The sequence below is a fragment of the Candidozyma auris genome, chromosome 3 (assembly GCF_003013715.1).
Source record: "Candidozyma auris chromosome 3, complete sequence".
Lineage (NCBI taxonomy): Eukaryota > Fungi > Ascomycota > Pichiomycetes > Serinales > Metschnikowiaceae > Candidozyma > Candidozyma auris.
Genome location: NC_072814.1, coordinates 339,113 through 363,135, shown reverse-complemented (window position 1 = coordinate 363,135; position 24,023 = coordinate 339,113). Strand labels below are relative to the sequence as shown.

At 45.0% G+C, this 24,023-nt stretch overlaps 14 protein-coding genes across 14 annotated transcripts; 7 read left to right on the top strand and 7 right to left on the bottom strand. All coding sequences in view use genetic code 12, as the record gives it.

Moving 5' to 3' along the window:
• Positions 1-70: 70 nt before the first annotated feature.
• Positions 71-1,189, top strand: OCH1 (initiation-specific alpha-1,6-mannosyltransferase; the record flags this gene model as incomplete). Its single annotated transcript, XM_029034338.1, has 1 exon — positions 71-1,189. The coding sequence occupies one exon, from the start codon at positions 71-73 to the stop codon at positions 1,187-1,189; it is 1,119 nt and encodes a 372-aa protein (XP_028889580.1).
• Positions 1,190-1,891: 702 nt separating this feature from the next.
• Positions 1,892-2,596, top strand: PNC1 (nicotinamidase; the record flags this gene model as incomplete). The annotated part of the gene is made up of 1 exon (XM_029034337.2): positions 1,892-2,596. The coding sequence occupies one exon, from the start codon at positions 1,892-1,894 to the stop codon at positions 2,594-2,596; it is 705 nt and encodes a 234-aa protein (XP_028889579.1).
• Positions 2,597-2,609: 13 nt separating this feature from the next.
• On the bottom strand, positions 2,610-3,266 carry ISY1 (Isy1p; the record flags this gene model as incomplete). Its single annotated transcript, XM_029034336.1, has 1 exon — positions 2,610-3,266. The coding sequence occupies one exon, from the start codon at positions 3,264-3,266 to the stop codon at positions 2,610-2,612; it is 657 nt and encodes a 218-aa protein (XP_028889578.1).
• Positions 3,267-3,376: 110 nt separating this feature from the next.
• On the bottom strand, positions 3,377-5,404 carry ENP2 (ribosome biosynthesis protein ENP2; the record flags this gene model as incomplete). The annotated part of the gene is made up of 1 exon (XM_029034335.2): positions 3,377-5,404. The coding sequence occupies one exon, from the start codon at positions 5,402-5,404 to the stop codon at positions 3,377-3,379; it is 2,028 nt and encodes a 675-aa protein (XP_028889577.2).
• A 466-nt stretch (positions 5,405-5,870) lies between these two features.
• CJI96_0002792 (uncharacterized protein) lies at positions 5,871-7,640 on the bottom strand (the record flags this gene model as incomplete). The annotated part of the gene is made up of 1 exon (XM_029034334.2): positions 5,871-7,640. The coding sequence occupies one exon, from the start codon at positions 7,638-7,640 to the stop codon at positions 5,871-5,873; it is 1,770 nt and encodes a 589-aa protein (XP_028889576.2).
• Positions 7,641-9,216: 1,576 nt separating this feature from the next.
• Positions 9,217-9,597, top strand: CJI96_0002791 (uncharacterized protein; the record flags this gene model as incomplete). Its single annotated transcript, XM_029034333.1, has 1 exon — positions 9,217-9,597. One exon carries the CDS (start codon positions 9,217-9,219, stop codon positions 9,595-9,597), a length of 381 nt encoding a protein of 126 aa, XP_028889575.1.
• A 95-nt stretch (positions 9,598-9,692) lies between these two features.
• Positions 9,693-11,084, bottom strand: ARG4 (argininosuccinate lyase ARG4; the record flags this gene model as incomplete). The annotated part of the gene is made up of 1 exon (XM_029034332.2): positions 9,693-11,084. One exon carries the CDS (start codon positions 11,082-11,084, stop codon positions 9,693-9,695), a length of 1,392 nt encoding a protein of 463 aa, XP_028889574.2.
• Positions 11,085-11,339: 255 nt separating this feature from the next.
• Positions 11,340-12,995, bottom strand: DED81 (asparagine--tRNA ligase DED81; the record flags this gene model as incomplete). Its single annotated transcript, XM_029034331.2, has 1 exon — positions 11,340-12,995. One exon carries the CDS (start codon positions 12,993-12,995, stop codon positions 11,340-11,342), a length of 1,656 nt encoding a protein of 551 aa, XP_028889573.2.
• Positions 12,996-14,400: 1,405 nt separating this feature from the next.
• On the top strand, positions 14,401-16,458 carry CJI96_0002788 (proline--tRNA ligase; the record flags this gene model as incomplete). Its single annotated transcript, XM_029034330.2, has 1 exon — positions 14,401-16,458. One exon carries the CDS (start codon positions 14,401-14,403, stop codon positions 16,456-16,458), a length of 2,058 nt encoding a protein of 685 aa, XP_028889572.1.
• A 49-nt stretch (positions 16,459-16,507) lies between these two features.
• Positions 16,508-17,467, bottom strand: CJI96_0002787 (histidinol-phosphatase; the record flags this gene model as incomplete). Its single annotated transcript, XM_029034329.2, has 1 exon — positions 16,508-17,467. One exon carries the CDS (start codon positions 17,465-17,467, stop codon positions 16,508-16,510), a length of 960 nt encoding a protein of 319 aa, XP_028889571.2.
• Positions 17,468-17,882: 415 nt separating this feature from the next.
• On the top strand, positions 17,883-19,373 carry CJI96_0002786 (asparagine--tRNA ligase SLM5; the record flags this gene model as incomplete). The annotated part of the gene is made up of 1 exon (XM_029034328.2): positions 17,883-19,373. The coding sequence occupies one exon, from the start codon at positions 17,883-17,885 to the stop codon at positions 19,371-19,373; it is 1,491 nt and encodes a 496-aa protein (XP_028889570.2).
• A 168-nt stretch (positions 19,374-19,541) lies between these two features.
• On the top strand, positions 19,542-19,870 carry TIM9 (protein transporter TIM9; the record flags this gene model as incomplete). The annotated part of the gene is made up of 2 exons (XM_029034327.1): positions 19,542-19,774; positions 19,837-19,870. 2 exons carry the CDS (start codon positions 19,542-19,544, stop codon positions 19,868-19,870), a joined length of 267 nt encoding a protein of 88 aa, XP_028889569.1.
• A 283-nt stretch (positions 19,871-20,153) lies between these two features.
• CJI96_0002784 (uncharacterized protein) lies at positions 20,154-21,554 on the top strand (the record flags this gene model as incomplete). Its single annotated transcript, XM_029034326.2, has 1 exon — positions 20,154-21,554. The coding sequence occupies one exon, from the start codon at positions 20,154-20,156 to the stop codon at positions 21,552-21,554; it is 1,401 nt and encodes a 466-aa protein (XP_028889568.2).
• Positions 21,555-21,659: 105 nt separating this feature from the next.
• Positions 21,660-23,696, bottom strand: CJI96_0002783 (uncharacterized protein; the record flags this gene model as incomplete). The annotated part of the gene is made up of 1 exon (XM_029034325.2): positions 21,660-23,696. The coding sequence occupies one exon, from the start codon at positions 23,694-23,696 to the stop codon at positions 21,660-21,662; it is 2,037 nt and encodes a 678-aa protein (XP_028889567.1).
• Between the last annotated feature and the right edge of the window lie 327 nt (positions 23,697-24,023).

The following is a 24,023-nucleotide window of genomic DNA, read 5'->3' as shown; positions in this document are numbered from 1 at the left end:
GGCGGTGTGAAAAAGGTGATCTTGAAGAAGCCTTGTTCCTCATTTTTTTCCACCACTTAAACTCGCTTTTATGACGGCCCCGAAGAAGCTTAGAGCAACCGTGGCGGCCATCGCGGCGGTGTATTTCTTAATGGTGTTTTTCCGCTCGTTGACCCCAGCAGATACCAAGACGTACACTGAGCACAATAGCAGCAGGCTTCTGAAACAACGAAAGCAGGAGCAGCATGTCAATTGGAAACAGCATGCCGTGGATGTTAACACTAATAATCTCAACAGACTTCCCGATGTGGCCACAGTGCGCCAACAATTGAGCTTTCAGTTCCCTTATGAACCGAGAAAGGGTTTCCAGAAGAACATTTGGCAGACTTGGAAAGTGGGTGTTGAAGATAGCACTTTCCCACAAAAGTATAAGCGATTCCAAGGCGTGTGGACCTCCCAAAACCCAGGTTACAAGCACTATGTGATCACAGACGAGCAGTGTGACTTGATGATCAACGACTTGTATGCTGGTGTGCCTGATGTGAAAAAGGCATGGAATTTGATGCCCAAAAGCATATTGAAAGCTGACTTCTTCAGGTACCTTATATTGTACGCTCGTGGTGGGGTTTACTCTGACATAGATACGCAAGGCTTGAAACCCATAGATGAGTGGCTCTCGGCCAATGAGTCTGTGTATGGCCAGCCCAACACTGCAGGCTTGGTAGTGGGCATAGAAGCTGACCCAGATCGCCCAGACTGGAACGAGTGGTACGCTCGTCGGATCCAGTTCTGTCAGTGGACGATCCAGGCTAAGAAGGGCCATCCTCAGCTACGTGAGTTGATTGCGAAAATTACCGATATCACGCTTACAAGAGACAAAAAGGGCCAGCTAAATAAGGTCTTGGGTAAGGATGAAGGTGGTGATATCATGAACTGGACGGGACCCGGGATTTGGACAGACTCTGTCTTTGAGTACTTAAACAACTTGGCCCAGCCGGCTTCAAATAGAGAAAAAGGCGTGGTGGAGACCATAGTGGATTGGAATATGTTCACGGGACTCGAAACGCCAAAGATCGTCGAGGACGTGATGGTGCTCCCCATCACAAGCTTTTCGCCCGACGTGGGCCAGATGGGAGCAAAATCGTCCAATGATCCCATGGCCTATGCTAAGCACATGTTCCTGGGATCATGGAAGAACGATGAAAAGTGATGTGGCAAGTATTAACTTGTTGCTACATGAAGCTTTCTTCAAATACATCAGACTCTTGCACGAAAACACAATGTGCAGCTTACATGAATCAAAGTGAGTGAGGTATCACAACACATAATACTACAGGTGTCAACGTCCCCAGACCATCGCGAACGAGGGGTACCTATACTCCCCAAGCTGCTCAACACATCTAGAAACTTCTTGCATGCTTCTCCACATTCTTTTTCCGCCCATCCCAAGTTTTAATCTGTCGGCCCACTTGCTTATCTCATCACTGTCCTTACTGTGCCCCCGTCATCTAGCTTCTCGCGTGATTCCTGGCTCCATTTTTTTTTGCAACCATTCCTCACGAGATTTTCTGCAATACTAAAGATCACAAACCTGTGTGCCATGCCACCACCCTCACCATATTGGTCACATTCGCATAAACTCAGCCTGGACACCCTAATTCGAAGAACTTCTTCGACCAGAAAAAAGCTTCTTGACCAGGAGGGTCCCCCCGCTTGGCTTCCGTGACCCCCTCTTAGTCCTCTCTCCTTCAGTTCGCGGGAGCCTAGATCGGGCAAGCACGACCGGTGATTTCTGCTACGGCTCCTGTGTCTCTCAATCTTGCGGTGTCCCTGCATCCCGCTTAATGGACTATTTGACTTTTAGCACAAATACACCCGATCCTGCCAATTACTTATTCATCTTCAGGAGAACATGCTAAAACCAGCATTGGTGATTGTGGATGTTCAATATGACTTTCTTCCGGGTGGAGCTTTAGCTGTCAAGGACGGTGATGAGATCATTCCCAAAATTGAAAAGTTGCTCAATCTCGAGAAGTATCCGTGGCTGGCTGTGGTGATCACTCAGGATTGGCACCCAAAAGACCATTGCCTGTTTGCCCTGAAGCACAAAGTCGAGCCTTTTACTGATATCGAGTTTGAGCATCCACTTGGTGAAAAAAACTGTACGACTGGAGAAGTGAAGAAACACCTTCAGACTGTATGGCCAGAACATTGCATTCAAGATACTCGTGGTGCAGCTCACGAGTCTCGCATCATGGAGAAGTTCGAGAAGGTCGTTTCCAAGATTGTGCCTACAGCAATTGTCAAGAAAGGCTACCTTCCAGACAGAGAATACTATCTGTGTTTCACTGACTGCTGGAAGATTCACCACACGGAGATGGAGGACTTTTTGATGGAGAACAATGTTACAGATGTTGTGTTCGTTGGATTGGCCTACGACTTTTGCGTTCTACATTCTGCTTGTGATGCGCTGAACTCGGGGTTCAATACCTTTGTTGTGCGAGACTGCTGCAAGAGCGTGTTTGCTGGACTGGAAGAAGACACTGAAAAAGCCTACAGGGCATCCAATGTAAATATCGTCAATCTTCAAGATCTAGTGCATGCAATTGCAAGCTAGAGACAAGTTATCATCACCCTTGGAGCTGAGCCCGTATCTGAGCTTTTTGTCGTTCAAGAAGCATCCTCTCGACATCTTTGTTTGTGGGCAAGTCGCCTGCCTTCAATGGTATCGATTCCACAGGAAAGATTTTCTCCCCTAGTGCTCCATTGACTTCACCCTGAACGTATTGCAAGTCGGCTACTATCGGCTTATTCCATGTCTGACCATAGGCGTCGTAGTAAGCCAATGGGATATGTGGCTCCTCCTTGGCTTCTTCCAGCATTACCTTCTCGCAAGATGCCTCTGGCAACTCTCGAGCCCGTCCATAGTAACGAATTCCATTAACGATCATTCCTTGTACTTGGTTCCTTTGTTTCGAGTAATCAGCTCCACCTAGTTTCCTGATGTGATATTCCCATGCCCGTTTCTCTCGTTGAAGTTTATTCAAAGTGTCATTGAGAGATCGAATTTCGTCTAAACCGAGAGACGGGTCGTTAATATCTGTAAGCTTGACGGATATCTCTGTCAACACCGTCAGTCTCCATCTCTCGGCCTGCGGGAGGGAGTTCACTTTTTGAACGTATTTGGGTCGAAGTGCGGGATTCGTCTCTAGAACCCCAGCGTCTCTTTCTTGTTGAGCGTAATATCGATGCAAATGTGACTGATTTTTCTCCTTGTTTCTCGACATGTAGAGGTAGTTGGTGAAAGTGACTTATCGCGATGTCTCATCGCGCACCATCTGACTACAAGCTTCATCTTCTACATCTTCATCCCTTGATACCGTGTTATGCTAACTTACTACATGCCTCTGAACTGGTTCCTGCCAGCACTTCTGCGGCCAGCAAACCTTTGCTTAGTTCTTCCCTTCTGTGTTTCGTCCACTTCTTCGTCATCTCTGTCTGATCTGAACTTGGGCTTCTTCTCCTTCTTAGGCTGGAATGTCATCTCCATCTCACCCTTGCCATGACGACGCACTCTTGCATCATCGGTTTTTTTGTTCTTCACGACCTTCTGAAGTCTGTCCACTTGCTTTTCGAAAGTTTCGGAATTCTTCGCCTCAGTTTCGTCCAGAGTGACTGCCTTCATGCTGTTCATGAATCTGGCTTCCTCCTTTTGACGCTCCTTCTTCTGGCGAAGCTTCTCAAGCTCCTTGGCGACTTTCTCACCTCTTCTCTTGACTTCCTCTGGGTCCTCCTCCTTCTCAGACTCACTCTCCTCGCTCTCGCTGAATGATTCCTTGGCATCACCATTCAATTTCTCTTCTTCAGACTCCTCAGCGGCGGTCAAACCACGAGCACGGTCACTGGTGACGTCCTTAGTAGACCGCACAGGATTGAGTTGTCTGTACTCGTGTGATTCCTCATCAACAGCAAACTCAGGATTTTCGAACAACTCAGCGAAACGATCGTCAGAAGCAACGTCCCTGCCTTCCAACTTTTCGTGCAAGACCTTGTTGACCTTGATTTTGCTACTGTTAGCAGCTCCAGTGGTTCTAATACGTGACTCTCTCTCTTTCTCGATCTTTTTCCTGATCTCCCTTTCTCTCTGGTCTCTGTAGGAGTTAGGGTTGGCGATCAAACTTACCTTCTGATACAACTCGGTATTGATGAAGTAACCATGCATATATGATCTCATGACACTGGTTCCCACCAAGTGAGATAAGTTCAACTTGGCAACATCTTCTCGGGTGATGAATCTATAGTTAGAGTACACAGCATCTGATGGCTTCTCTTCGAGCTCTTCTGTGATATTGTCCAAGAAAGAGCACCATTTAGGAGCTGGCCCAAGATGTGGGACATAAAAAGCATGCATAGGCATCCCTTCATTGGCCATGAAGAACATACCGCTCTCCTTGACATATGCAACATCATTAATATCAACACTAGGTTCCATGGAAGTATATGGCTTGCCATCGAACCTACTCCATATCTTGGCGATTCGTTTGTCTGCAGTGAGAATTTTGTTGGAGTCATTGGTATTCTCATCGATCCAAATAACTTTGTTAACATCAAAGCCGTAACCTTGATCCTTCACCACTGAAGGAACAGAAGTTCTGAGATCATATATTAATGCTTTACCTGAGGAGGTACCACATGCAAAATTCAAGCCGTCGTTACGAAAAGATGCTGCGGTAACTTGTAGAGGCTCTCCAAGATGCTCATTCACAAATAGCTTAGCGGCCCGCTGCCTACTTCTGGGATCCCAGAACTCCACAGTACCCTCTTCTAGTGCTGCTGCTATGAGACCATGAACAGGATTTATATCGACAGCATTTACGCCTTCCTCCGAATCTAGGATATATGGATTGAGGAAACGTCCTTGCTCGAGATTGAGTCTGTATATTTCATTACCTGATGCTCCAACGAGCAAGTCGCAGTTGGCCTTGTTGAACGTGAGACTACGACCAAACTTTGGAATTCTTGTTTTGTAATGGATTCCACCTTTAGTATGAAATTCAATCGTTCTATCGTTTTGAAGATGTACACTTTTTGTCCAGTCATTCGAGAGAATGGTGAAGTCAACATTCTCGGCGTCTGTGTGTCTATCAAACTTCAACGACAAATTCAGAAAATCATAGAGGTGGATTTGTGGTTTGTAAGTTCCAGTGGCCATTGCATACTGTCCATCGGGCGTGATTTTTATTCTATTGGATGCTTCACTGAACTCAAAGTCCTGGATGAGCTCAACACGGTTCATGTAATCAGCATCTCTTTTGAGATCTCTCTTTCTCTTTTTTGCAATCCAGTCAGGCAAGGATCGGGAAACATTAGACCCTGCTACCTGGTAAACAGAAACGTTACCAGCAGACGTTGACTTCAAGACCATGGTATTCTACTGCAATGAGATGATGATCGCCTGAAAAAATACATAGTAGACGTTCTAACGCAATACGCAGGACATACTACTGGATGGGTCTACTTAGTATAGTAAATAAACAAGTGATGAAAATGAAGAGGTCGCGCTTGAACCATCATTCGTCTTATGATCACCATAAAACTAAATACTTGAAAAGTGAATCTACAGAGCGTAGTCATAGACCAGTGGCAGGAAACCTCTAATATAAAGTCGCGCTCGATTTTTTGCAACCACTACTCAAGGTACGAGACTTGCTTTCATGACCAACATCATTTTTCTTCGATGCAAACGTATCGGAGAGCCTCCTGTTTTGATGACCCTGCCCTTTTGAAGATACTGGATTGCTGAAGTCAATTAGAAATTCGTACTCCTCGCGACTCACTTGCGTTTCTTCAACGCCCAGCCGATCCCAAGTGGTGAGTTTCGCCACATTAGGTTAGTCCTCGGTGCCGTCGTCGAATGTTGAGAACAATTGAGACAAGGCTGAAGATATGACTCCCTCATTGTTTTCTAGATTTAGATCTTCTGCAAAACGTTCAAAGATCTTCAAGACAGCTGGTGCCAACAGGATGTCGCTAAAACAAATATCGTTAGCCAAATTGAAAATTGGAATCCAAACCACTTCTTTATAAGTCGAGGGCTCTTCTCTTTGAGTACGAAGGCTTTGCAAAATCTTCCTCAAAACTGCTATGCCATCTCTTTTGACGAATTCTGCGAGAGGAGAATCTCCTGAAGCTTCGAGAGACAGAAATGCCGCTACAACTGCGGCAAATATTTTCTCCACTCGAGTCATTTTTAATTTATGCTCCAAAACAGTAGCAGCTTCCCCGAATTCTTCCTCAAGGAATTCCTGGCTAATCAAGGGCTGTAAAGCACGAAAGAGGCAGCCGATAGTAGACGCAAGTAACAGGACAAAATTTTTAAGCTTCAATTGCTCGGATAATGAAGATATGGAGCAAGGGTATGTACTAGCGTAGAAGTAATTTTTCCGGGCAACCGGAGGAAGATCGGAGTTTACGAAAATTGTTTCGAAAGGACCACAAAAATTGAAATTATCCTCATGAGAAAGGTGAATATTGAGACTGGTCAAGTAGACGGCGTCGCAAAGAATTGTCGTAATTGAGCTACTTCTGTTTGTCTCGTTGTGAGTCTTGAGCAAGGCCAACATGTTGTACGTAGCTAAGCATTCCACTCGATGAGCCGCTAACTCTTGACAATGAGGAAGAATTGGAAACTCCATAAGGTCGAGCTTTTTGTGACACAAAACTTCACAAAGAAGGTGAGTTGGATTCATGTAGGCTGAGATAAATGCGGGCTTCGGAGCATCGAAGAACTTCTTGATTATAGAGTCGGCCCCAGGCGCTGAACCATGCTGCGCTATGAAGATCAAAGACGGCTTGGAACAAAGAAGTTCCATGACCCTGACAGACGCAGATGTTTGTGCATCGGTTTTGCCGCTTTTATAGAACTCGATGAGGCTCTCCACAGCATTACTTGATTGCAACAAGCAGAATGATGCGATTTCTCCCACATCCTCACGGATCATTAAATTTGACAAGGCGGGCCAATCAACCAGCACGTCGTTGATAGGCGGCTTTGTTCCCGTGGAATATTTTGAAGTAATTGAACTCGACTGTAAGTTTTGGATGGGCTTGGGAGATGCTGAATTGTAGTGACCCAATGCTTGCAAGATCTCTTTCAAGTTGCTTGCAATGCATGCAATAAGATCCTTGTTCTCTTGCAATGTCAACGAGCAAGACGAACCAGCACTGCGGCACCAAATTGCAAAGGCAGCTCCTGAAGTGCCCAGAACGGAACCGAGCTGCTGAAGCTGGCACCACCAATCCGGCTCCTGGCCAGCTGCACAATCGGCATTGCTATTCTGCTCATTGTCAGCTGGATGGCCGCAAACTAACTTTTTTAACAAACTATTGAATAGCTTGTTTGTTGTGATATGAAGCAGAAGCAAGTGCACAAAGACTGAAACTAGAACGGACAGGCGAGCTTGCAGCAAAAGACCAGCCATGTTCTCAAGAAGCGAGGCTGCAAGAACACAGTCCTCGCCAGACACATCGGACTGCTTGGCCGGTGTTGCAAGCTGCATGCTGAGCTTTTCCACCAAAGCATGTCCCTTAGAGAAAACTTCAAAGGGTTCGTTCAAAAGGTTGCACTGAGGAATGGGATTTTTACTTTCAAACGATTGCATAACAAAGACTAAAGTGTAATGATTGAAAGGGTTAGAAGACAACAATATGAAAGGAATTACGTGACAGAAGTATGAGGATTTAAGAGAACCAGGGGGTTTCAGGAGAAGGGGGTGGTTGCCCCGGTAACAAGAAAAATAATCTGGCAGGGACCTGAAACAACACTATATAAGAAGGTAGGTTCACCGTCGCGAAAAAAAAAAAAAAAAAATGGCCTGCCAGTAGCTTAGACAGCAATTTAGCCTTTGGCACTGTTAATAAATAAAAAGGCTCAATATGGCAGAAGAAAGACAGGCTTCCTATGTGTTGGTAAGAAGAAGCTTTTGTGGTGCAACGAAGGAAAATGAACGTAAAGAAAAAAAAGAAAACCTTCACTCGGCCAGTCGCTTCCCAGAACGAGCCGAGTGGGTGCTCCAGCAAGTTGGCCGAGGAATTCGAGGCGAGATCTTCGATTTCGTTTCTTTTCCGGAATCATATATAATACTTCAAGTGTGTTCGGATGGCACCACCACCTGGCTTCTGCAAGGGTCTGGAATTTAGAGCTGGCGGATGGCCTGAACCTGAGCTGTGCGGCTAGCCCAGCACGTTGGTGCGTCTTTTGTGGCGAGATTCAGCACTAGATTTTGCAGGCCAAGAGTGAGTCGTTGGGGAGAGGAAAAAAAAAAAAATTTAAAATAGCCCGCCATAATTTACAATGACAAAGAGGGCTTAATACATCGTGATGTTCGTTCTGGTCTTTGTTCTCGTAACGAAACAACCGCCTGCGACGTTTTTTTGCCGTCCGTGGATACCGTATGTTTGTTGTGTGGGCGCCGTCTCTGCTGATGACTTCGAGGCCCTCGAGGCACTACAAGGCGTGGGGAAGGGTCGCCCATGCATCGGCCTACTTTTGTTAAGTGCGAGGGGAGATGGCAAAATACGAGGCGGCTACTGCCTAAGAATGATATGATCGATGTCTTGGGTTTTGGCCGCACGCAACTTCAATAGAAAGGGTGGCGAAAAAATAATACTCTCTGTTTTCTTTCTTTTGTATAGAGCTTGAGGTCAACCCATTTGCGTCACAAATATAGGGCTAAAGCTGCAAGACGACGCAAGACGGGCAATGATAAACAGGGCCCTGAGGAGGGCAACTTTTTGTTGTGCTGCTCCTCACAGCTTGGTACACTCCCACTCCTCCCTCCTGTGCAAGACATGGTCGGCTCTGTTAGGGATCTGATCTGCAAGCGCTGCAAGCGCTGCAAGCGCTGCAAGTGCTTAAGCTTGCCTTCTGCAAGCATGCTCTGAGGCATACACTCCGGCGATGAAGTCACTTTTTTGGCTCCACTTTTTAACTATGCCTGCTTGTTCTGGACAATGGATATAGGTGAGTGGCTTTTCGGCTTCAACTGTGGATTTTGCATCTCTGCATCATACTGTCGCAGCACCATAGATTCTGGGGAATATAAGAAGTCCGAGATCCCGCTATTTCTTCCATCATCCTCGCCTCACTTTAGAGCCCGCTAGAAGTCGAAACATCGAACTCATCTTTGGTTTTCTTGTACATATTGCATTTCGTTTTCAAAAGTGACTTTGTGTTCCATGAACTATAACTACTCTCTTGCGGCTTCTTTTCAATCAGCAAGACGCTCTTCTTCATTCATACCCCCGGAAGACAATACCCCCATTTCTCCCATCATTACCAGCACTTCTTCAAGAAATTCTAAGGGCTCCCCCATCGATCTTGACGATATAACGAAGGAGTACCAGCGCTACAAAAGGATGCTATCTACTGCCAGCTGCTCCTCTGATAAGGACTTTGCGGATAAGGAAATCGGACTTCGTGAGATGCTCGATTCGGACCGCTTAGACACAAAAACTTTCTTCTCGACTCCTAGACTGTCCCATGTGCATTTACCAACCACGTCGGAGTCGATCATCAAGGACTACGAGCTGAAGATGGAAAGGAGACGCAGCGTATAGACAAAGACCTCCAACTCAAAAACTGCTTCAGTTTACAGCATAAATATATTCTTAATACATCATTCCTCAACCTCTAAATCTATGTTGTAGTAAAGTTATTGGAGCTCAGAAATTAAGCTTGCCAACTGTTTCAAGACAGCGCTTTTAGCAGTGCCTCCAATGGCAGTTCTTCTCTCCACACTAGCTTCGAAGTCAAAAGTGTTTAATACATCGTCGCCGAATCTGGAGTCTATTTTTTGAAGCTGCTCAAGGGTCAACTGGTCAATACCAGACAATTTGAGCTCCTCGGCAACTCTGACACACTCACCAGAAATGTGGTGGGTCTCTCTGAATGGAACACCCTTTCTGACTAAATAGTCAGCCAAGTCTGTTGCCAACATATCCATGGTCAAGGCGCCCTCCATCTTCTCCTTGTTGATGTTCAAGGTGGAAATCACGCCAATAGCAATGAGAATAGAGTGCTCAGTGGTTGTGAGAGCGTCATAAAGAGGTTCCTTGTCTTCTTGCATATCCTTGTTATATGTTGATGGAATGGACTTTAAAGACATCATGAAGCCCGACATGGCGCCAAACACACGACCAGACTTACCTCTCAAGAGCTCAAGAGAATCTGGATTTTTCTTTTGAGGCATCAATGAGGACCCTGTGGAGTATGCATCGGCCAACTGGACAAAACCAAATTCGGCTGATGAGTAGATGATCAAGTCCTCAGAGAAACGAGAGATGTGGTTCATGAACAAAGAAGACCAAAAAAGTGTCTCCACAACAAAATCACGGTCAGACACTGCGGCCAACGAGTTACCGATCACCCCTTCGAAACCCAACTGCTGTGCAAGGAACTCTCTGTCAATACCGTATGGGTGACCAGCCAAGGCGCCCGCACCCAATGGAGACTTGTTCAATCTTTCGATGATCTGCTGCAATCTTTTGTAGTCCTCACTAAAATAAGTGGCATACATGGACAACCAGTGGGCCCATCTAATAGGCTGAGCTCTCTGCAAGTGGGTATAGCCAGGCATCAACACATCGATTTCGGCCTCCGCTCTTTTAATAATGGCGGTAATGAAATTCTTCAAAAACTCAAGAATTTTCGTCAATCTTGCTCTGACGTGAAGTCTCATGTCAGTAGCTACCTGGTCGTTTCTGGATCTACCGGTGTGTACTTTTCCTGCAATGTGCTTCCCGATAATCTCCCCCAACCTTCTTTCGTTGGCGGTATGAATATCCTCATCGCCAGGCTTCTCCACGAATTGGTTATGTTTCCACTCTTCCCTTACAACTTCCAACCCCTCGTGGATTTTTTTCAATTCATCATCATTGATCAACCCCAACTTGTTCAAGCCCTCAGTGTAGACCTTGGTACCCGTCAAATCGACGTCGTACATGATTTTGTCATACGGAAGGGAAGCATTGTAGAGATCCATTAGAGGGTCAGTGGCGCCGGTGAAACGACCGCCCCACAATTTGGCCTCAGCAGGTTTAGACATAGTTCTCTTGATGAACTTAAGTTAGGTATTGGTATCTATCGCGAAATATGTCCAATTAATGTGTCATATTAGCGCGGACGTGGGAAAAAAAAATTGAGAAAATGGCTGCAAAATGGCGGCTCAAATCAAATAGGGAAGGTATGTGAAAGAGTGGAGACGACAACACAATCCATACAAAATGGGCGCTTATGGAGAGCTACGCCGAGACAATTTGTATTGTCATGAAATTGGTATGTATTGTTACGGAAGGTGTGCCTATGGCTTGCATCTACCGGTGAATCTAGGGTACAAGGAGCAGTCTCTAACAGTGTATCTGTCCAACAACCACGCCAAAATTCTCTCGGTACCCAAGCCGTAACCTCCGTGGGGGCAAGTACCGTATTTCCTGAGGTCGGTGAACCAGTAGTACACAGCAGGATCGAGGTTCTCTCTCTTGATGGCGGCCATCAACTCGTCGTAATCATCAATTCTCATCGAGCCACCGGTAATCTCACCGACGTTAGGCATCAACACATCGACGGACTCGGTCACTCTTGGGTCGTCAGCACATTTCTTCATGTAGAAAGACTTGATTTCAACTGGGAAACGGGTCAACAAGATTGGCACGTTCAAAGTGTCAGTCATTTTACGCTCAGCGGCCTCGGCAATGTCATCACCAAACTTGAACTTCTCGCCCTCTTCGTTAGGAATGCCGTGTTCATTCAACCACTCCAAGGCTTCCACGTACTGCATTCTCTTGAAAGGTTGCGTTGGAGGCTTGAAGTTAGGGTTCAACTTCTTGATCAAAGGACCACAAACTGAGTCCTCCAAGAGGTTGTTTACCACCGTGACAAAAAGCTTCTCCAAGTGGTCCAACATCTCGTCAAATGTCAAAAATGCAAGCTCGGCCTCGATGTGTGTGTATTCGGACAAGTGTCTTCTGGTGTGGGACTTTTCAGCACGGAAAGACTCCTGGACACAGTAGACATCTCCAAGAGCAGGTAAACAGGTCTCCAAATACAACTGAGATGACTGGGTCATGTATGCCTCTTCACCATAGTAGTCCAACTTAAACAAGGTAGAGCCACCTTCGACTTGGCTCTGTACCATGCATGGAGGGGTAACTTCCAAGATGCCTTCCTGCTCGTAGAATTTTCTTACGTAACCAAGGAGAGCAGCTCTGACTCTCATGACACTCGACAAGGTCTCACCTCTCAAGGTCAAATGTCTTTGGTCCAACAACAAAGATGGGTCCGCGCCCTCCTGGACCTTGTTGGTGAAGGCATCTTCACCAGATGGAGCCAAGCCACACACCTCGTAGTAGTCAGCCTTCAATTCAACACCGCCTGGGGCAGACTTACCCTCTGGCAATTTTTCAATGACACCTTTGATGATCACGGTGGACTCCAAGGTCAATTCTTGCGTAATTCTGGCCTTGGCTAAGTCGCCAGTTAACACCGTCTGCAAGTATCCGGTACCATCTCTCAACGTGATGAAGGCAACGCCCTTTTGTGATCTAAATCTGTGCACCCAACCAGAGACAGTAACACGCTGGTTGACGTTTTCTTGTATTGATCTCAACTTGATCTTCTTGGCTTTAGGCAATGACTCATCCTCGACAATCTTGATCAAGTCCAACTCTGCCAATTTTTTTGCAGCCTCCTGATCTCTGAGCTTCTGCTCTTCAGCCTGCTTTGCCTGTTTCTGTGCTTTCTTAGCGAGGCCATCGGCGCCCTTCTTGGCCTTTTTTAACGCAGAAGCGGATATTTCAGCGTACTCAAACTCATCAGAGCCTTCTTTCTGCTTGTAAACGAGGATCTGAGCCTCCGGAGATTTGTACAAAGCGTAAGCTGGGGTCTGGTAAGGCAGCTCTTGCGAGCCTGCCGACTCAGAGTCACTTCCGCTTTTCTCGTTGACGTAGACTTTGGACATAACAGTCGGTTTGAATATTGAAAAACTCTATGACTGAATTTTTCCTACACCGCGGTCGTGCACAACCGAAGGGTAGATAATGACAAAAAGGAATAAGGGTATGATCAATTCTTTGCCGAATGACAAGAGCTGTTTAAATATTGTTTCATACGTTACTATAATGACTCACTTTATGTTCTACCCCAGTGCTTGCCCATCTGCGGTGATTATGCGCTTTGATGCTGCCGATTGTAATGGGAACAGTTTGGATATTCATCGGAGATTATAGCAGGCCCTCAACTATCAAAACAATTTAGTGACATAACTTATGAGTTTGACAATAATTTGACTTCTTTTCCAATGATTTCTGTCCTCTATTATCGTACTCCATCTGTGAGTCCTATATGGCTACGAAAAAAAGCCAGAGATCCTTCTGTCACTTTTCATACCAATCTGCAGATATATCACTGAGTGAAGCAAAATGGAACATTGTAACTGTACTTGCTTTACAAACCACCACATAAGTAGATGATTGTAAGCGAATCTATGTAAATTATCGGGACAGCTGTTACTACACAGCTAGTGTTGCGGTAAACACCCGCGGAATATACTATGCTAGCGCACTTGAGCTCAATTGATAGCGATCCATCAATGCCCCGAAAAAGATGCTCACCAGTATTTTTAAATATCCTCAAGAAATTGCCATCTCTAGCTTCTCTTGAAATCTCCACATTCTCCACAAAAAGATCGCTTACTCCGACAACAAGTAGTTGCCTTCACACGTCACTTGACATGCACTTCCACTTTCCTTTGAGATAAGACATGGCACAATTTTTCCATAAACCACTCTCCATTTCCTCTACTTCCTGAGATTTCATCAAACTTCATGAGTCTCTCGACTCCTCATCAAATTCCGGTAACTTCAATAATCTTTGTTTTGTAATACTTGCCAGAATTCTTTAACTGTTCCAAAGCTGCTCGCTTGGGACTACCCTGAACTGTATTTTGCAGCCAGGCAAGCCATAACTGTAAGGCACAGAAAACTTTCAAACGGTCACAAACGCACACTCCCTTTCAGGAAGTCCGGGGAGAGAAAGAGGAAGAGTAAAGAGCAGACGCCTTACTGTGCATGGAATTGGAATTTGAATTTGTATCCTTGGGGGGTGTATTCTTAGTTTGCTACACATTGCTGGTTATAATAAGCGGGTTTCGCTGTCTCCGTCGCTGCCAGCTGCCTTTTGCACAAATTCTGAGTGGTCGTTTTTTTCCGCACTGAAGGCATTTTTTCCCTCATCACTACACAAACAAAGCTGATTAGAGCGGGAAAATTTTTTTTTCTTCAAGGCGACCCCCACAAAATTCCTTGAGCCAAATTTCCCTTTAATTTCAATTCAGTATCCGCTAACAAATATATCACAGCTTCTTTATGGCTCTTGAACAATCTTTGGCTGCGCTTTCCATTGCCGCCGTGGCTGCCGAGTCTGCTATTCCAACAAAGACGCTTGTTTTCAAGCCCAAGACCGCTAAAACCGCTACTCCTGTTCCTGTTGTCGTATTTGCTTTGCAAGCCACTCCTACTCCCAATGCCACCATTGCCAAAGCGGCGGGTGTCAAAGAACCCAGAATGGCTAAAGATGACTTGATCATGGAATTTTTCAAGACATCTGCGAAGGAAGTGTCGATCGCAAACTTGTCCAAGGAATTGGCTGGTAAGGTCAAGTTGGTGTTGGATGCCGGTATTGCTCACGCTGCTGACGAAGTGAACCTTGAGTTGGCCACAGAGTCTGCTAGAGTGAGCGTATCTTCAAAAGACATTAATGCATTTTTGCAGTCCACTGGTATCGAGATTATCACCGTAGACTTCCTTGTGGAGGCTACTGCCTCTCCTGCGGCTGCTCCAATGGCCACCGCTACTTCTAGAAAAGAGGTGTTGAAGAGAGAAAAGGAGGCCGCCAAGTTGGAGGATGCCAAGTTGATAGGTATCACTGTTGACAAGACGAAGGACTTCTCTTCTTGGTACTCGCAAATTGTCACTAAAGGTGAGATGTTGGACTATTATGACGTGTCGGGCTGTTACATTTTGAGGCCCAACTCCTACTTCGTGTGGGAAACTATCCAGGATTGGTTCAATATTCATATCAAGAAAGTTGGCGTCAAGAACGCTTACTTCCCCATGTTCGTCTCTTCCAAAGTCCTCGAAAGAGAGAAGGACCACATTGAGGGCTTTGCTCCTGAAGTGGCCTGGGTCACTCGTGCTGGTTCTTCCGAATTGGAGGAGCATATAGCCATTAGACCTACCTCAGAAACCGTCATGTACCCATACTACGCTAAGTGGATTCGTTCTCATCGTGATTTGCCTCTTAAGTTGAACCAGTGGAATTCCGTTGTTAGATGGGAGTTCAAGCATCCCCAGCCTTTTTTGAGAACCAGAGAGTTCTTGTGGCAGGAAGGTCACACCGCTCACTTGACTGAAGAGGGAGCTATGGAGGAAGTGGACTACATTTTGGATCTTTACAAGCGTGTTTACGAAGAGTTGTTAGCTGTTCCTGTCATCAAAGGTAGAAAGACCGAAAACGAAAAGTTTGCTGGTGCCCGTTACACCACCACTGTCGAGGGTTTCATCGCTGCTACCGGGAGAGGTATTCAGGGTGCTACCTCCCATCACTTGGGCACCAACTTCTCCAAAATGTTCAATATTTCTGTGGAGAATCCTGATGGCCCAGACAAGCCTCGTGTCCATGCATTCCAGAATTCTTGGGGTTTGTCGACCAGAGTTATCGGTGTCATGATCATGACCCATTCCGACAATAAGGGTTTGGTTTTGCCTCCTAGAGTAGCTCAAACACAGGTTGTGGTTATTCCTGTTGGTTTGACCACCAAGTCGACTAAGGAACAGAGAGACACGATCAACAAGGGTGCGAAGGAAATTGAGCAGAGATTGTTCAAGGCTGACCTTCGTGTTGCCGGTGATTACAGAGACAACTACTCTCCAGGCTGGAAGTTCGCCGATGCCGAGTTGAAGGGTATTCCATTGCGTGTTGAGTTTGGTCCTAAGGATCAAGCAGCAGGTCAGGTCCTCGCTGTTAGACGTGATACAGGTGCTAAGTTCACTATTAAATTGGATGAATTGGAGACTAGAGTTCCAGAGATTTTGGAGACTATCCAGAAAGACTTATTAGAAAAAGCCCGTAAGGACTTCGATAGCCATCGTGTTGTTGTGGAGGATTGGAAGGATTTCGTTCCTACCTTGAACAACAAGAACGTCATTTTGTCTCCTTGGTGTGGTGTCCCTGAGTGTGAGGATGACATCAAGGAGTCTTCTGCATCGACTGGTGATGATGAGGAGCAGGACGAAAGAGCACCATCCATGGGTGCTAAGTCCTTATGCATTCCAGGTCACCAGCTTCCTTTGCGTCCAGGACAAAAGTGTGTGAGATGCACTCGTAATGCTGTCACTTGGTGCATGTTTGGCAGATCTTATTAATGTATTTATGTGTCATGGATTGGGGATGGAGTTATAGATAGCTGTTCTATTAATTTAATTGTAATATTTTGTACTGGTCCCAAAATGGGGACTTTGACAAGACATTGACGTCACTTTCCTGAACCACGATTTTACGTTGAATATCTAAATCCAAATGATACACGAAATCCAGTTTAATTGTAGATTTGAGATACTCCCATGCCTTATGATAATTTAGACCAATTTGTTCATATTTGTGGGAATCGTCTGAAAGACAAAACTTACCAGCCAAGTTTTTGATCAACAAACAAATGTCAGATTTAGGGTACGGCAGATCCCAACCTTTCCTGAGAGCTGCAGAGTTGAGTTCAAAGAGTGCCCCGTATGAAATAGCAAATTTGACGTTTCTCTCTATCAATTGCCACACATCGGGCCACTCGTTTTGGATATTGACATCAGAAAGCATCTTGCCAGTTGTTTCATCCAAGTCGTTGACCCTGAATAGCCTTATTAAATCGAAGTGACCCACCACCTCAGGCTTCAACATTTTCAACACTTTGTACTGTAGCTCATAGTATTCCTTGTATAATTCTCTAGTTGAACCGCCGCATGCCTCCCTTGCCTTTCTCCAATTTTGCTCATCAAAATCAATTGGTATACCCTTGACAAAGTGGACAGACCCTACACACATATTGACATGCGGTCTGTATCTCTCCACCATTTTGATGTGAGCTTCGTCGATGCCCTCAACTTCAAGCCCTATTATTATCTTGATGGTGTTCCCAGCGTTTTCTCGTTCTTGAATTTCCTTGGCATGCTTCAAATACTTTTCAAATCTTTCGTTCAAGCTGTCTATAGTCATTCCCTTATCAATTTCCTCGGGGTAGAGGTACTTATCTTGCAACCTTGGCATATGTTCCGTTAAACAGTATTGAACGAAGCCCTTCTCCTTGGCGGTGGCTACCATTTGCTCCAAGGTGCCTGACGCGTGCTCCACATAGTCACCACTGTGAGAATGGTGTGAGTGCATTTGCTGTGAAATGAATGTTGTTCAGTAAGGAGTAATGTTCGCACAGTGGTTTATGGAAAACAAAGGGACGCTAGTATTGATCAAAAATGGAGGCCAAACCTTAAAGAGGCCTAAGATCGTAGGCAAAGTCTCGGATATTCCACTCACCTTAAATTGATTAGATCCAGCGATTTCAACTATCACCTTGTTCATTTACTGGTTATTAGTTTCGCAGCATTTTCCCAGGAAGAGATAATTCTGTAAAAATTTGAGAAACTTTACCACTATAGACAGACGGTTGTGATTAAGTGAGGTCAACTTCACCGTTAGAGATTTGTTCACTTTCAGAATACCTACATATATTCACTAGCCCACCTTATTCCATTTTTGACAAGAGCTGCAACGAAGTTTCCAGACCTATACAAACCCACTTCTTATGAGATTTCTACCTACAGCTGCCAGACTTGGTCACTCCTTAAACACACGATGCATTCAGAATTTTGCATACTCCACTCTTGCTCCACCCATCGTTGAGACCCTCCAGAATCCCCCTCCCTCAAATTCCCTCATCACAGTCAATGGCCACATCAAGTCACTTAGATACTCCAAGAATGTTGGATTTATAGATATCTCCGACGGTCTGAGCTCAAAGACACTCAATGTAGTGTTTCTATCTCCAGACAAAGTTCTTGAGAGGAATAGATTTAAGGTTGGTCAGAGCTTGTCTGTAACTGGAAGGTGGATTGAGTCCAGAGGAAAACAGGCTTACGAGGTGCAATACAACCTAGACAATCCAGAGCATCAGATCAAGATCATGGGAGACGTTCCTGAAGACTATCCCATACAAAAGAAGACACACTCGTTACAATTCTTAAGGACTTTACCGACCCTCAGACATAGAACATCTACACTTGCATCCATTCTCCGTTTTCGGTCGAAAGTGGAGTCTCATCTCACTGACTTTTTCAACCATAATCATTTTGTTAAGGTAACACCTCCGTTGATTACATCATCGGATTGCGAGGGAGCCGGCGAACAGTTTCAGGTGGAACTGTTGAAAAAAGTGAGCTCCAAGGGGGATGAATTCTTCGGAAAACCTGCGAATTTAACGGTATCAACACAATTACATCTTGAAGTTCTCGCTCAGTCCCTCAATAGAGTGTGGACTTTGACACCTTGCTTTCGTGCAGAAGACTCCAATACCAATAGACACTTAAGTGAGTTCTGGATGTTGGAAGTTGAAGTATGTTATATTGATCGCCTTCAGCAACTCACTGCGCTCACCGAGGCCATGGTTCGTCATGTCGTTAAGGCAATGAGAAGCGATAAAGCTAGCTTCTTTGACTTAACAGAGGCACGCTTCAATAAAGATGAAGCTGCTAGAATCAACGAACGTTGGGAGACCGTTCTTTCACCGGAAGCTTGGCCGTCTATGACTTATTCGGAGGTAGTTGAGATCATCAACAAGGTCAAGTGCAAGGGGCGCCTGAAAGGACGCATGGAATGGGGCGATTCCATACTGACCGAACAAGAGAAGTGGTTAGCAGGTGAGTACTTCAAGTCCCCTGTATTTGTAACTGACTATCCGGCCGAGCAAAAGCCCTTTTACATGCCTCCGTCAAGCGAAGGTGTCCTCGTCTCAGGCAAGCCCACGGTATCTTGCTTCGACCTCATCATGCCTGATATTGGAGAGCTTGTAGGAGGCTCAATGAGACAACTGGATCACAACAAGCTATTGGAAGAAATGAAGAGAAGAGAGATGAATACTGCAGAGATTGACTGGTACCTCTCCACCAGGCTTAACGGCTCAGTACCTCATGGTGGGTTTGGGATGGGTTTTGAAAGACTTATTGCATACCTTGGAGCCATGGAAAATATCAAAGATGTTACAGCCTTCCCAAGAGCATCGGGCCTCTGTGAATGCTAAGCGAAAACCCAAAATTAAATTATTCCAAGTTCATAGATTCATGTATATACTTTCGAAAGTATTGCTATGTTAGCTTCGTGCGCGTACCACTATGATCTGAAAACTTTTTGGCCTCTGAGAATCATATTCTTGCTAGACCTACCAATACACCTTTATTAGTACACAAAAATGGATCAGTTGAACGTGAAAGAACAGCAAGAATTTCAACAGGTCGTGGAGCAGAAGCAAATGAAAGACTTCATGAGATTATATTCCAACTTGGTGTCCAGATGTTTCGATGACTGTGTCAACGACTTCACCTCCAGCAACTTGACCTCCAAGGAAACATCTTGCATTTCCAAGTGTTCCGAAAAGTTCCTAAAGCACTCCGAGAGAGTTGGCCAAAGATTCCAGGAGCAAAAGTATGTACCTCTACATCTTACATAAAGATTTGTCAAACTTCATAGCACATACTAACCATTAGCGCTTTGTTGATGCAAAACATGCAAAAACAATAAGCTCAAGGAATATCTTTTGAATTTAAATCTCAGGCTGGGTCCGCCCATTGTATATACTTAAGCAAGGTCAATATAAACCCTAGAAATGGAACATCGCAGACTAGTGTAGCCAAGGAAGCAATTATTCGTAATAACCATTCTTTCATGACGTAATTTACCAGAATACATCTTGTATTGATCAAAGGTAATCCGTTTTTCATGATGTCTGCTTTAATTACCGGTTGGGATTGATTGTACTAGTGAGTTTAGGAAATGCGCATGAATCTATTTGAACGTACAACTCATGAACCTTGCATCACCAAGCGAAATGCACCACATTCTAGTGGCTCATGTGGTCAACAGTATCGTGAAGGTTTCCCAAATTAAAAATGACTACGTTGAGTGTGAATTAACGAGGTTCTTGGCGACCTTAAATAAGCTCCTCAAGGACTATCAGAAAACATTCAACTTGGAAAACAAGACGGAAATGATAGGAAGCGACGCCCTTCGAGCGATTATTCAAGACACTAGCTTCAAACTGATACTTCATATTCACGAAGACTCCGTTCGTATCGACGCATCCCCACATAAATTCCAGACGACACTAGCCGATCTACTAGTGAATTCTGCAATACGATATAGTGAAAAGTTAACAAAAGAGGTGAATAAGCTAACTGCAGAGTACCATGGCACAGAGGAGAGCATGGAGACCTTGAAACAATCAGCTGATGTCCCAGAACCACCTACTACAGAAAAACCACTCGAAGATCTGCAGTCTCATCCACTTACTCAAGATACAACACTTGAACCTGAACCAAGGACGCATAATAACCAAGAGAATACCTCTGAGCCTCTCGCTTTGAGTGAGCGCGCTGATTTAAGAGTAGAGGTCAAAGCGGAAGAAAACGATGCTCATGATGACCAGAGCGTGAACATGGATATTGATAACAAATCTGAAAATAAGGATAATGCAGAAACTCAAGAGGAAACCACAGAGAATGTTGAAGAGCAGGAAGCTTCACAGCCGCAAGTAGGTCAAGCTGGTGTTTCCGAGATAGTTGAGGCGGTATCAACATCCGACGTGGATATCTCGAGAGTACCTCAGAACGTCTTGCCTTCTGAAAACGAAGAAAGTGAGGCATATCCACAAGACTTGCGTGATAACGAACTGGAAGCTAAGTCGATGGATCTTGATAGCGCTCTCACCCCTCTTGAAGCTATTGAAGAGAAATCTCGATCTATGACGCCAGAATTGAAGGGCGCCGATGATGAGTTAGAGACCGACGGACTCAATCCTAGAATCGATGAAGTAGTCAGAGAAGGCAAATCATGCAAGCGGTCTCATTCACCACTGACAGCTTCTCAAAAGCACAAACGTTTTCAGAATATTGCAATTAACCTCGTTAAAACCATTGAAGAGCATCGCTTTCTGTCGCCCTTTTTAACTCCTGTGGATGCTAAAGAATACGAGCAGGTTATTTATGAGCCCAAAGACCTCAAGAGCATACTCAAAGCTGTACGTCAAAAGGATGTACCACCTTACGAAACCGTCAAAGATCTAGAGCGAGATATAATGTTGATGTTTGCAAACTGCGTAATGTACAACAAATCAAGTACGCATCTAGTTGAGATGGCGAGGCAGATGAAAGATGATGTCCGACAAACTTTTAAAATGTTTGAGGACGCTGAATCTGAAATACATTGATGAGTTTTGCGTTTACTTTTATTAGTATTAGGATGACATAAGTCGTAGACATAGGGTAAAGCGGTTAAGAGATTATTATTATGCGATGTGTTAGCTTCAGCAAGCTCAATTCTTGTTTGATCTGAACCTGTTAGGAAGAGTGACCAAAAAGAATTTAACGAAAGGATCATCATCGTAGTTATTGACAATAACAATATCCTTGTCTTCAGGGCGAGCACCTTTCTCGCCGACATCATCTGGAGCAACTTCATCCAAGGATTGGACAGAAAGCAACTTGTGATTTCTCAAGAGCATGGCGCACACAACCAAAGGAACACATAACACAATGGCAGCAATACACATCTTACGCTGAATGGCAGCGTAAGCCATTGCCACCGCTCTTCTTGGCGCAGACCCCCACTGATGCTCTAAATACCACGTAAGAGGCGAGCCGTAGGCGGTCACAGCTTGGGCAGTATCAACACCCAATTTGCTCATTTGTTTTACGATCTCATCATACATGAGCTGGGTCCAAATAGCACCAGAGATACTGTTCCCGATAGCAGAGCCAATGTTGTAGGTAGCCAAGTAAAGGGAAAGAACAACAGCCATGTACTCGTGGTTGGTACAAGTTTGAATGGAAAGCTGGGTAGTGTAAGTAAAGAAGCCGGCACCGAAACCCATAACACAGAAAGCACCAATGATACCGTCCTTAACGTGCTCAGAATTGAGACCATCGTTGGCTCCTCTGAAGTGGTAAAGAAGGCCAGTGGCAATAAACCAGGTAGCACAACCAAAGATGATGAATGGCTTGGTTCTTCTGACGACGACAAGCACCAAACCAAGCAATGGACCCACGATAACAGAGACAAATGAGTACAAGGAAGTGATTCTGCTAGCAGCCTTATCAGAAGTGTGCATACCAACGACCAAGACAGTGTACATGTAGTCATTAGGCAAAGTCCAAATTAAGTTGACTAACATAGCAATGATAAGTGCAGCCCAGACACCACGGTCCTTAAGAAGTTTGAATGGAATAATTGGGAATTTGGCAAACTTCATTTCCCACAAAGCGAAGAAGGGAATAAGAACGAAACCAATCACCAACGGAGCGATGGTGGAAGCCTTCTTCCATTGAGTTTGAACACCACCAGCAAGAGTGAATGGTACCAAAATAAAACCAAAGACACATATGATGAAAAGAATACCAACCACATCAAGGAGCCAGAACAAATCACCTAGCTCCCATGTGCACCATTTGACGGTGTGCCAAAACTTAGCGAACCATCTCTTGGGGGCTGACATTGTCGCAAGTCTAGCGGAGTCGTCAACGTAAGCACGGTAAAACCTGTTGTTCTTGATCAAGTGGTCCTCTTCCTCTTGCTTTACCTGAAGGTACTCAGGGGTGGATCTTGCCAAGATCCTCATGTGAATCAAGCAGCAAAGGAATGGAACACAGGCCAATGGGAAGATGAAGGCCCACATACCAATACCGAAGTTCCAGGAGTATCTCCTGTTGAATTCAGCAAGAACATCACCACCGACCCAGGTGTTAATGATGAAAGGCACTGCTGGAACGAAAGAGGCAAACAATCTCCAGTTCAAGTTGGACATATCAGCCAAAAACACCTCCAACATAAGAATGATACCAGAGTAACCAACCTGATAGAGCACAGTACCACCAGCGAAACGCTGGACATCATAGGCCTGGGACTGAATGACCGTTCCCAAGGCATAGAATATGATGGAAACCACCACCAACTCCACACGACCAAAAATATCCGACAATCTGGCGTAAGTTGGTTGAGAAGCAGCAGCAATCACTGTCTTGATGACGTTAACAGTGGAAATAAGCGAGTGTTGAGCGTAAGAGCTCTGAGCATACGTCTGCAACTGGTATCTCACAGTGTTATCCAAACCATAAGTGTAGGCAACAAGGAAGACACAGAAGTAGGACAAGCCGATCATCGCTGGATGAGAGTACTGAGCACAGATGACTTCAGACTTCCTCACACCAAACGACTTAGCAGTGGAGTTTTGAATTTTCAGCTTCATCGTGTCATGTCTCTCGATGGCATCAGAGGAGTGTCTAGACTCATCACTCATATGCTTAGACTCATCGCTGGCGTTGACTGCCTTAGAGTCAATTGGCTGGTTGTCCATACTCTCAATATTGACTGAAAAATTAAGAGGGAGTTCTGCTCTCTTTATACCTGTGGGGGAGATGCGATGAAAAAGATAAAGGGATGAAGAGGGAGCTGCGAAAAAGTCCAGAAAAAGAAATGCCGGGAAAGTGCGTTTTGAGAGAATGCATGGTGCATGCGTATATGCACTGCCCTTTTGCGGCCCTCTCCATACAATAACTTCAATTTGACATGGACATTATACATATTGACACAAGTAGCATATACTGTTTGTGGAACACCGTGAAATGAGGACGGATCGGCTTCTGCATTGTTCCTAGCGCCCTTTTGACATTGGCTGCTCTCG